General features: G+C 42.6%; 1 protein-coding gene across 2 annotated transcripts in view; it reads left to right on the top strand.

Moving 5' to 3' along the window:
• The window catches only part of F5 (coagulation factor V), a 228,769-nt gene that overhangs the window by 202,182 nt on the left and 13,487 nt on the right, over positions 1-13,100 (top strand). For both annotated transcript variants that reach the window (XM_075589432.1, XM_075589431.1), the window contains exons 23-25: positions 3,435-3,579; positions 6,420-6,568; positions 8,860-9,042. In XM_075589432.1, the coding sequence (XP_075445547.1) occupies positions 3,435-3,579; positions 6,420-6,568; positions 8,860-9,042 (477 nt within the window). The remainder of the gene's footprint in view (positions 1-3,434; positions 3,580-6,419; positions 6,569-8,859; positions 9,043-13,100) is intronic.

Genomic DNA, 13,100 nt, shown 5'->3' with positions numbered 1-13,100 from the left:
AGCAAAAATAAAAAATAAAAAATCACAAATACAAAAACAAAACCAAAAAAGGGCATGTGACATGAACCAGTCCGGTGCAAATGAGTGTTTGTTGATGTTACATTAAAATTTAAATGGAATTGAAGTAATCACAACCCAATGGTGAGTGCAGCTTCTGATAATAGGGAACCCCCAGTCCCTAGTGTGGGCGTAACAACAAGAAAGAAAAAAGTGAGAAGCGCAGACAATGGGGGTTGTGATTAAACTAGAATTCTTTATTAAATAAACTAGTCCTAGGAAAACCCCTCTAGGACAACAATGTGAAATCAATACATAAATAGTAATTTAAAAGTAGTGCTGATGGAATGGATAAGCGGTACCAGTTTGTCAGTCTCCAGGGGATTGAAAACGGGAATTACCCGATAGACAGTCTTGGTCCTTTGGATGGTGCACTGCCCGGGCAGGTAATGGTGAAGAGGGGTACCCCAGGGTTGAGACAGTGTTGGAATAGCTCACCCTTTAAATACTGCAGATCCTTGGCGGTCCTGCTGTCCCTCAATTCACGGAAACCGCTCCGGTACACACAGCATGGATGTGCTGTTACTCGCGATACCACGCAGCCCTCCGGGTGTCCGGGTCTGATGTCACTTCCGGCTGTGGAGGAAGTTTGCTGTCCCACAAAAATAGTTAAAGGGCGGAGATGAAGAACAGGAAGAATGTGGCTTATACCTGTAGTAGGATAGAAATAGCAGTTTCCCACAGATCCTACTACAGGTATAAGCCACATTCTTCCTGTTCTTCATCTCCGCCCTTTAACTATTTTTGTGGGACAGCAAACTTCCTCCACAGCCGGAAGTGACATCAGACCCGGACACCCGGAGGGCTGCGTGGTATCGCGAGTAACAGCACATCCATGCTGTGTGTACCGGAGCGGTTTCCGTGAATTGAGGGACAGCAGGACCGCCAAGGATCTGCAGTATTTAAAGGGTGAGCTATTCCAACACTGTCTCAACCCTGGGGTACCCCTCTTCACCATTACCTGCCCGGGCAGTGCACCATCCAAAGGACCAAGACTGTCTATCGGGTAATTCCCGTTTTCAATCCCCTGGAGACTGACAAACTGGTACCGCTTATCCATTCCATCAGCACTACTTTTAAATTACTATTTATGTATTGATTTCACATTGTTGTCCTAGAGGGGTTTTCCTAGGACTAGTTTATTTAATAAAGAATTCTAGTTTAATCACAACCCCCATTGTCTGCGCTTCTCACTTTTTTCTTTCTTGTTATCCTATTTGAAAAATGGTGACCTTACCACTAAGCTAACTCTTCTGCTGTGCAAAATGCTTGCTGGAACAATGTATTTTACCTTTAAGAGGTCTATGCATTAAATACCTAAGAATATACGTAGAAGCAGATCTCACGAAACTGTATAAAAATAACATTAAGCCAATAGCTTTAAAAATTCCTGGAAGAGATGAGATCCTGGATGACATTTCCACTGTCATTTTTTGGTAGGGCATGTGTCATAAAAATGATATCATTCTCAAGGTTACTATATCCCCTCCCATCACTCCCACTGTTAATCAAACACAGCGATATTAATCAACTAAATAAGGGGATGAGCAAATTCCTTTGTCAAGGAAAAAAAACAAGAATAGTGCTAATAAAACTACAGATGCCCAAAGAAAGAGGAGGAATTAACATATCCAATATACGAGACTATAACCTAGCCTGCATACTAAGACATGTGGGAGATTGGACCCAAGGAAAAGACTATTATTCCTCCCCAGAATTAGAAATACATTTTGCAGGTAAATGCACACTGGCAGAACTACTACACACAAACTGGAATAAAATGCCCCAAGAGATCACATCCAATGTACTAATAAGAGATACAATAGTTGCGTGGTGAATAATTAGGAAAAGGTTTAAATTGTCCTACATAATCTCCAGATTCCAACCTGTACAGGTAAATCAGATTTCCCACCGGGAAAGGAACAGAGCCACTTTAGCAGCTGGGAAAAAAAGGAATAAGAAACCTAGGAGATATTATAAATAAGGAAAAGAAAGAGTTTATGACATTCAGGGAACAAACCTTAACATATAATATACCAGAAAACCAGGTATTCCAATATATCCAACTACTAAACTATGGAAGAAAACTCCAAGACTACAAAAAGCATACACTAGAAAACAATGCAATAGACACGTACTTCAGTCAAGACACAGATACCAGATATTCGTTAGCTGAAATTTAGAAATTAATTAGGGACCAAAACATGGAGAAAGATAACAAAAACAATCTAGATTCATGGCAGCAAGACTTCCAAGAAGTTCAGACGATGGAAGATCTAAAAATTGGGTATGTCAGAACTTGCAAAATAATTATATCAGAAAACTGGAGAGAAATGCAATTCAAGATAATGCATAGGGCATATATACCCTTCATCAGGTAAAACAAATGTAGAAGCAGACACAACAAAATGCCCAAAATGCAACCTCCCTAAAGCTAACCTTAAGCACATGCTAAAATATTAACGAATTCTGGACACAGGTCCTACAATATACTAAAGAAATTACAAAAATTAGCTGGGTAAGACACCCCCTTCCCATGATATTTGCCAGTACTGAACCTTGGATAATTAATATCAACCAAAATAGGGGAGCGATTCTCCCAACAGAGATGATTCTCTTAGTAGCCAGAAAAGCCATTATGATCAAGTGGTTGGATACACAAGCACTTAACATAGAACATATAAAATCCCTCTTGGTCAAACTGATCACGATAGACAGAATATCTACCGAACAAGTAGGGGACAACCAGTTTGACAAATTTGACTGAAAATGGGAGATGATTATAAATTCTTTTCCCCAGTTAGAACAGAATAAATTCAGTTGTCACCCGAGATAAGAATATAAACTGAAACTCCTATTTTATCTTCACATATTGCACATTGCACCTACTACTGAGGACCAGCATCAAGGAGGACTATCTTCTAAAACAAAATTAGAGGAGATACTGTATGGGCACACAGATTACATGTAGCACAACAATAGGAAGTTAAGAGGGTAACTTTAGGGGAATCAACTGTAGAAAATTCCAGGAAGGGGGCTTCTCAAGCTGAACTTTTCAAGGGCCACTAATAAATGGAGTGTTATCTTATGTAAAGGTATGAACTATCACATCCTTCTAGACTGATATAAAGCGATAAGAACATCTGGGACCCTCCTGAGAGTGATGAGCCTTCTGGCTTTATGTTAATTGTAAGTTTTAAGTATTAAGTATAATCTTCTGATATATGGGAGTTGTATAAGCTCAAAAAAATATTCCTAGACCACGAGAAGACTATGAAATGGATGATGTTATATGTTCAATGTAACCATGAATGTCGGGAATAATAAAGAATTTAAAAAATAAAAATAAATGAACATACAAATGTTACTCTCTACAGCTCTTTGATGGTAATATTGATGCCACCAATATAAAAGAAAATGAATTTGACCCTCCAATCACAGCCAGATATATTAGAGTATATCCAACAAAATACTACAATAGGCCAACCCTTCGTATGGAGCTTCTTGGCTGTGAAAAAGAAGGTAAGGAATTGTTCTGTTACATATGAAAACTAGGGATGTGTGAACCTACCGAGAATCCCTTTAACACTGTTTCCCAAAGGTTGGCGGAAAAAAACAAAGAAATTTCGATCTAAATTTTGGCGCCAAAGGTTCTAGTGAAACGACCCAAATTGTAAAAAGATTTTTTATTTTGCTTTTTTTAAATGGCAGCTCCGCGACTGTTAAAATTGTTTTTTTTTTAAAGTGCAATCGAATTTCATCAAACGCGCAATGGCAAATGATATTTAGTATTAAGCAAACATGTTGCAAACGTTTGTGTCAAAGCAAACTTTTTCACCAAACCAATGGGTAGATACACAAAGCTCTGTTAATACCTAATTAGGTAACGGACGTTAGCTTCCCTGATTTTCCCGAGTTCCACAAAGTCAAATATATGCAAAAACATAGTCTGCTAGGCCGTTTATTTGCATATGGCTGACTTTGAAATAAGACACCGCGACCCTAACTGACAGTAACGCTACCTCGCGCTACTTCAAGGTTGCCATGCAAAATATACCTGGAATGCACCCTCCCCCAAAAATAATGAATTAACCCCTGGGAAGCCATAATGGCCATGAGGGCATGCATTATGTATGTCTTCATAGTCACTATGGTAGCCAATGGGTTAATACATAGGTTTTGGGTAAATGTTTTGGCCTAGTCCAGGGTATGCACTTTGGCTTATGATATTGCTAGGGCAATGTAGGAAGCCAAAGTGGCCCGCTTCTGTACTCTGGACGAGGCCAAAACATTTTCAGTAACCCGGCGTTAGGTGCTAGAAGCACATAACACCAGTTAAAACCATGACCTAAAAAAATGTGTTAAGGCCCACCTTAACTTTAATGGCCTACTGTGGATATGCATTGAGGTGGTCCACACCTCATTTGCATATCAATAACACTAACCTCCGTTAAAGCTGATGGCAGGCCATCTTAGCATTAATTCAGGCCTTAACACTGCTTTATTGAGCTTTAAAGATCCCGTTAGCACTTAACGACACATTAACTTAAGTCAACGCCTCATTAAGTCGCTCACTAAAGGAGTTCTGTGGATCTTCCCCCAAAAATGTTACATTGCGCATTATTTTACAGTAACTAAAGTGAGCACAGAAAAGTTTGCATATCTCTAATGACGACACAGTGTCACCGTCGCCGCTAGTGAAAATTATATTTTGCTTTGCGGCGGCGGCGCAGGCGTAATGGCATTTGATTGGTTCAGGGGCTGTCACATTAGGCGACAGCCCTTGAAAAATAAAATATTACCAGCTTCCAAAGTTCACGATGCGAAGTCGCCCCGTCGAATTAACGCCGTCGCGCTTACTATAAGTGCACGCGGCGGCGGCAATGTATTTGTTTTTGGGCAGCATCGCCGTTGCCCGTCATGGGCACTATACGCACGGCCTTACAGTTGTTACCTAAAATTAGACGTTTTTTTCATCTGTGCTATATCCTCATTGTCTGCTTAGTAGTAGACACCAATAACTCCGCTGTGAACATGAAAATAAACTCTAATTTTATTACTACTTTTTAAATCATTAAACAGTAATAATACCAGAGAAAATGTGAATGTCTCCGCTTCTTTTTGCTACTGAAAGCATCTGTTTAGAACGGCATCTTTCAAATAAAAACCCTAAAAACCAGAGATCGTTATGCCCAAAATGGGATATTATGGCATTTAAAAAAAAATCTTTTTTAAAGTGCAAGTCATCAACTTGGTACTGCTACAAATATCAGGACAGGCACTAAAATAAGAAAATACCGCATATTTACTCATTTTGGTGCCAGACATCAAGTCCTGATATTTACCAGTATCTGGCTAACGCCAACAAATACTGGAATTATGTATCACCTACTGCAGGCTGACTGTTAGCACTATCTTGCCTATGTGTATAATGGCCGCTATGTACATAGGCAAGACAAGCTAAACCAACATGGAAGAGGTGATAAAACATGACAAATTACACTTTTTACATGATATTAACCCCTTAGTAGCCCAACTGGTCAGCTAGTCATTGGTTTCCATGACGAATTGACCACTAAGGGCTTTAAGAGGTTAATATTTCAATCAAACTACACTAACTAGTCCCCTTGGATACCTATTACTATTACTCTACAGGGGGAAGGTGATATTTGTTGGGGGAGGGAGGGAAGTTGCCCTAGGAATGGGGGCTAGGCAAAATAGGGGTTAACCCCTTGTTTGCCATAGTGGTTAGTAAATTTATGGTAATGCTTTATTAGCCACTTAGGTAGCCAAGAGGGGTATGTCGTGTATTTTAACTTTGTTATTAGCCCCTTTCGTGCCTGTGGTATATTCCTTGGTACATCAAAGGGGTTCCTGTATTTTCTACCATAGTTACGTAATAATTTATACTACATAACCCATTGTTATGTATAAGATTACCCTCCCCCTTGTATCGCGTTGCAGTAGTTATCTGGTAATTATCGGTGTAGTTAATTACTGCATTGTGACTCAACATATCCCACCCAGTAACATCAATGCTGATGATTTTGGTCATAAAATTGCGGTAAAAGCACAGGTTTTTTTTTTTTGGTGCAATATTAACTCAGTTTTAATGGAGGTTAATGGCTCTAGGCCATTGTATCCCTCTGACAAAGCAAAACAGTTACTGTTCACTGTTAAAAAAAAAAACCATTCTGCGACATATGTGACCATAAGCAATCATGTTGTCTGTATACTACCCTCCACACTTAGTCGCTGCAAATATCTTGACACTAAAACGACCATCAGTTCTAGTTTGTATCATTTGATTAATGTCATTATACTGTATATTGAAAATGAGAAACGCGTATTGTCCTCCACAGGTTGCTCCATACCGTTGGGCATGGAAAATGAGCTTATCAAGGATGAACAGATAACGGCTTCTTCGTACAAGTCTTCATGGTATTCAACATGGAAACCTTCTTATGCCCGTCTTAATAAGCAGGGCAATATCAATTCTTGGCAAGCAAAGGTACTGTAAATGTTATCGTCAAAACTAAAACGGGCACGTTTGCCTCATAAAACGACATACACAATTTAAGTGGGAAAAGCAGTTGTGTGCTGGCAGGCTGGATATATTCAGTGTACTGACAGGCTATATATTACTGTACTTGGTAGAAGTCAAAGCACAATAATTCCTTAAATGAACAATGTCAGTTTGGATACCTGAATAACGGGGATAAAAATAGAAGGATATGACACAGGGTCGCACACTGGTTCGCAAAGGTAACCACAAGGATAATGGAAAGCATTAATATTCATTTTTGTAAATACAGCTCAACCCCCTTATAACGCTGTGCTTGGGGTCCAAAGAATCACATTGCGCTATAAGCGGATCGCGTTAGAAATAATGTACAATTGTATGTATTGTAGAATAAAGTATTTACAGTAAGACACCCATAATCGTGATGTAAAGTATTCATAAATACAAAAATTGGGAGCCACGCTTGCATCGCGTTATAAGCGGATCCGCGTTGTAACGGATCGTGTTGTAACGGGGTTGAGCTGTAATATAGACTGTAAAAAAAATGAACTTCCCTGTGTATCATTTTGAGTTCAATTTCAAACCATCAGAGAACTTTTAATGGCGGGTGAGTTTTGCCTGAAGGTATTTCCTATGCAATGCATTGGTAGCCTCAAGCATCAAAGGGGTTTAATTATTTTCTGCCATAGGGTTTTGTAATCAATCCTATTACTTGACCCCATGGTAGAACAGTGTGATATCCTCCCCCACCCCTCTCACATATACCATTGCATCGCAAGCAATGTTTACCCCTTATTTTAACTGTAATTACAGCATTCAATACATTTTTCTTATTGCCCCCCATTTAGAAATAAATAATTGTCAGTACAGCGATACTTCATAATACTGTTCATTTATACAGGGTGCAATATTAACTTAAGCTTAACGGAGGTTAGTGAATCTATGCCATAGGCTCAGACCCTCTAGACTCGGGGCAAATAAAGTACTGTTACCTAATTCAGGAACGTAAGTTATTTACCCATTTTCGGCATACACACAAAACAAATTATATGCCACGTAACATCTATACTAGAGATCATCGGCATAGGGTTCACATCATGTTATTTCAGGATGGCGCATCGTTTTCTTCAAATAACATGTAATTAGCAACGTTTTCACGTTACTCTCAGCCAGACACTGGAATAGGACTTTTGGAACGGAGGAGAGGTTAATAAAGATGGAAAATAACACTACATTACTGAAGTCATACCCAAATCTGCCATTACTCCCTTTCAGGAACTGAAATTGGCCTTTTGCTTATTGTTTTTGCCCTTTTTTAGTGGCTGGATGAGAGTGACGCCATTTTAAGTATGACTTAAAAAACGTCCTAACGTTATGGTTATTTTTTGGCATTAACAGGCTCCCTAACGTCTGTTCTTTATACTGCTAGGCTTTTAACACTATGCTACATTCTTGAGGGAGTACAGATGCAGCCACCAGTATCCGACCACTTGCCTGGGTAAAAAACGAAGGCATCTCACAGTAAATGCCTCAACATTTCTGTGAGATTCCTAATGGCCCATCGGATTAACACAGCAGAGGCCCCTGCAGTCCCATTCAGTTTCAATGGGACTGCAGGGACCCCCCCTTGTGTTAAGCCGATGGGCCATTATTCAGGCTGCAGAAATCTCACAGAAATGTTGCAGTTTATTGGGAGATTGCCCCAGATTTTCCAAGGCAAGTGATCTAATACTGGAGGCTGCATCTGTACAACTCAGCCATTAACGTTATGTCAACTGAGGTTAACATTATGTTAAATGGCCTCACTGAGTTTAGTGTGTGGGCCACAGTGTCCTATGGAAACTGTTTTTTTTTTAAGGTCTTCCAGCTTCAAAGGTGGGGAAGACCTGGTACAAAAACAGTACCAGAATTAAAGTATCAATGAAAAGCAATGGGATTATTTTTTTTAATTCGGGTGCAAATTTTTCCACTATATTCTCACCAAATTCATAGCTAGGAGACTTTAATAAATAGCACCCATAATCTATTGGCTGAAAAACTGCACCAGATTTATCAATGCAATAACAAAAAATCCCCTTGGAAGCTTTTGCCTACCTCATTCTGGTGCTGTTTTTCTGCTCAAACTTTGTTTTGCAACTAGAAAACTAAGATACATTACATGACTTTCCAAATACTGCAAAGTTGTAGTACTCTAGATTATTGTATTGGTCTTTATAACCAAAGAGAAAATGTTAATATAGTGTGTCAACCTTCTGACATTTGTTTTATAATTTTTATAGTCTAACAACAATCAGCAGTGGCTTAATATCGATCTTCTGCTGACGAAGAAGATCACGGGAATCATAACACAGGGAGCAAAGTGGCTGACGACTGAAATGTTTGTGCAATCCTACACTGTTCTGCACAGTGAGAACGGAAAAGATTGGAAATCCTACCCTGATGAATCAACTTCAATGGAAAAGGTACTGTATTGTCCTGTTTAAAAAACAATAATCATTGAAAGCACAGTGATGTATTTACTGTGTTTTAGGTTCTTTAAAATATTGTAAATATTGTAAATACTGTATAAGGATTTCTTCACAAAAAAAATGTTTTACTAGCTGTATTGAAATGCCTAGGCTATAATTAAATATGGATAAATGATGACCAAAGTAAAAGATATGACTTCGGGAAATAATATGCAGCCCTATTTCCCCTAACCCTTAGGTGAGATCTGGGGGTAGGATGTAATTATGCTACTGGTGCTGTTGTCAACCTGTTGGCTCACAGGAGCCAAGCCTCTGCCACGGAGAGCCTGGGGTGTATCACTTACTATATGGTGCAGCGCCTCCACCTGTGAGGGATCCCAGCAGAGCGGAAGCAACAATCACAATGAACACATAGCTTTGTAAAAATAGAAAGGTCTGAACATAGACATAACAGATAACCCTGAACACTAGACTCTATAATGACTAGAGATACAACTGCCCCATGCCTCGCAGGGCTTTCACCCCACACCATGTACTTAAAATCCGAAAAGTCCCACAACCCTTAGGCGTTATCAGCGCCGTACTAGATGAGGATATAGTTGGTGCACTTGGTGTTTAATGGTACCTGCCGGGTGTGTCCACACCCGGACGCGCTGACGTGGAGATAAGTGGATCCTCTGATCCTGCAATGATTCCGCCTTCACGTGGGATGATGTCCTGTAGGATGATCCCACCGTGGATACCGTCTCTGTAACTAGACAGGGTCTGGTCCCAGACCACAACCTTCAGGGCTGCGCAACGTTCTGGCTGTGTCCATGAACTAACAAACAACAAAAGGGGCAGGGTCCCTACTTAAGGGCCTGTCCCTGTAGCAACCACACACTATTATGTGAGTAGGGCCTTGCTGGGGCCTAAGGGAGATCTCTGGCCTAGTGCAGAGGCTACTTGCCTCCCTGCACATATACACCCACCCCTGTCTGTGTCCCAGCTCCTACTGACACTTGTGCTCCACTGTCAGTCACTGTCCAGCGCGCAACAATGTATCCCCTTTGCAGCAGGAGAATCTGTAAGCCTTATTGGCTGTAATGCAGCATGTGATATGGGTGAAAGGGCAATCCCCAGAGGCTTCTGGGTAATGTAGTTCCTTTAGAGCCTCTACTCTATTGGCGCCTTGTGCGCTATCTTAACCGCGTATGCGCGATCCTGTAATGGCTGCCGCTGCACTCAACTGCGCCTGTGCAAACTGTAATGGCCGCCGGGACTCCACACACTGACTGCGCATGTGCGAACCTCGCGCCAATCCCAACATAGCCACCGAACACCTTCTGCGCACGTTGGCCAGCCTGTCGCCACCCGCAAGCACCCCTACCATAACGGAGGTAAGGGAGGGGGAAAGGGGGAACCGGGGAGCTAGAGGGGACCGGCTACATTCTCCCCCTGGTGGAAATACCAACGACCCCCCTTGGAGGACAACGTCACACAGCACAAAGTTATATAATAAAAATGCAGTGCACAGTATATACAACATATCACATTCGCTTTATCACAATTGGTACATGACTTGATAACCACAATGATACCCGAGGCCAGCTGAGTGTTAGCTGTTTGCTGAGACCCATTGTGGGGTGCCCCTAACTGATTGTGTGAGGGCGCCTCACTTTGACTCCTGTGAGTCTCTGTAGACTCTTTGAATTCACGATCGGGTGCTTCAGGCTCTGGTTCTACTCCACTTCCTCCTCCTGGTGGAAGGAACAGCAAGGAGTCTCTGTACCAGACCCTTACCCAGCCATCCGCATCAGGGATGCGGTAGACAAGGAGGTCTTGACCTTTTCCTCGGTCCACCACATGGCGAATAGAACACTTCAGCTTGCGCCTGAAGGAGGCAATAATTACCAGAGCGGTCTCAACACAGTCCTGGCTCGTTCCAGCAGCTGCTTCAGAATTGCCGTCTTCTAGGAACGTCTTGCGATCTGGATGCAGATCCAGGTCTTGACACAGACATGCTTGGGGGTCCTTCACATAGAAGTAAGCGCCAAGCAGGGCCTCTTCACTGGATACCGCCGTCGCAGCCTGCAAGGAATAAAGGATTGGTGCCTCATCGCTCCGCTGGCTGCTGACGGTTATCAGGTCATCTGGAACGCCGTCAGGTGCCACTTCCGCTTCACTGGACATCACGACAGGGTCAACACTTCTCTCCGGTAGGCAAGTAGGTGGTGGGTACAGATCCACACATACCACCGGGCAGTAATCTTCTAGGGGGGACACCTCCACCAGAACGCGATGCCGAGGCGAGCTAATCGCCCTGGTAACCATGCGTAATGAGCCACCATGCTCCGCGGTCACCTGGGGACTCACACCCGACACCCCTGGGGCAGTCACCTTACCCTTCTTTGGTTCCCACATCTGAGGTTCCATTTGTGGTTCTGTCATCTGTGGTTCCGTCATTGGAACCAAATTGGGAACTGGTTCTTGAGCTGAGTCTGGAACCGAGTTTGGAACCGGTTCTGGAGCTGAGCCTGGAACCGTGGTTAGAGAGCAAGGGCCCTCCAAAACTTCAGTGAGTGCGGTAGGTTGGTTAGCTGTATCTACCGGCCCAGTAGAGAGGTCAGTCACATCTTTCTCTGCTGGTTCCGTAGGCTGCACACATGGACATCAGGAACTGTGCCCCGCAGCAGGCACATGTAGGTTCCCAAGTAAGGTCGCAAAATGGGCAGTCACACTCAGTACTAACACATTGTACACACACCTCTTTGCCCACCTTTGTCACCTGGAATTCCGTGGATTGCTGAAATATGTTGGCGTCCATACCATCATATATATTCAAGCCTGTTTGTAAGCATGGACACAAAAGAAAGGGTAATTTCACTCCTTGGCCTCACCAGGCTCTATACAACTGAGGGTGTGGTTCGCTGCATCCTGTACCTTTCTTATGGGGAACCGAAACTGCTGATTGAGACTCACTGTGCTCCCTCCCCCTGGTGGACTCCAGAGGAGGGGCACACATTACCAAGCGTGGTCCTGGCTCTGCACTTAGCCACACACATCACAGAGTTGGGGCCTTAGTTTTACTGGCCTTTTCGGGTAAGTAAGGGGATACCCCTGTGTTGCAGGGTACATGCAACCACACACGCGGGTTCTCTTGATAAGGCTTCTTTATTGAGCCTTAAAAATATACAGCACACAAAAACAAAATAGCTTCTCTTCAGCATACAAAAACAAAATAGCTTCTCTTCAGCATAGAAAACAAGGCAGCCTCTCTTCAGCATGCAGGACACAGACAGTTTATCACACATGTACTTTGAAAAACAGACCTTATAGCAGTAATCTCTTCAGTACTTCAGTTCTGTCTCCTGACCAGCTAGCCTGCATGTGTGTACAGCCTGGGGGTTTTAAAACACCTTGATTATGCAGCTGGGGTCAGACCAATTAAGCAGCCCTTCTCAACTGAAATTTAACCTCGTCACTGCTGCACTGCAAGCCTAAACATAGGTTTGCCAGGTATATGGCTGGTGACGTTAATTCACCCTGTCACATTCCTCCTCTGTTAGTGTGTGGCTGGGGCCACGCACGGCTGAAGCCCAACCATCCACCCCTTCCCTAGAAAAGAAGTCAGCATTTGCATTTTCTTTTCCAGGCCTGTGCTGAATCTCAAATGAGAAGGGTTGGAGGGTCATATACCACCTGGTCAATCTAGCATTGGAGTCATTCATACTATTTAACCACTTCAATGGAGCATGGTCCGTCACGAGAGTAAAATGGACTCCTGCCAGGTAATGCCTCAAAGCCTCGATTGCCCACTTTACTGCGAGGCACTCCTTCTCAATCACTGAGTAGTTTTTTTCCCTCGGAACAATTTCCTACTCAGAAAAAGGATCGGATGTTCCACTCCCTCAAACTGTCAGCTCTCTGACACTCCCTTGACCATACCACTTGTGTAGGGGCACACTTTTGTGTGAGGTCCGTTAATGGGGCTGCAACTTCCGAGTAGTTGGGGATGAACCACCGATAGTACCCTGCTAAACCCAGCAGAGAGCGTACCTGCGTTTTTGTTT

The sequence above is a fragment of the Ascaphus truei genome, chromosome 3, assembly GCF_040206685.1.
Source record: "Ascaphus truei isolate aAscTru1 chromosome 3, aAscTru1.hap1, whole genome shotgun sequence".
NCBI classification, from domain to species: domain Eukaryota; kingdom Metazoa; phylum Chordata; class Amphibia; order Anura; family Ascaphidae; genus Ascaphus; species Ascaphus truei.
Note: the sequence above shows the minus strand (reverse complement) of the source record. Positions and strands in the feature narration are given on the sequence as shown.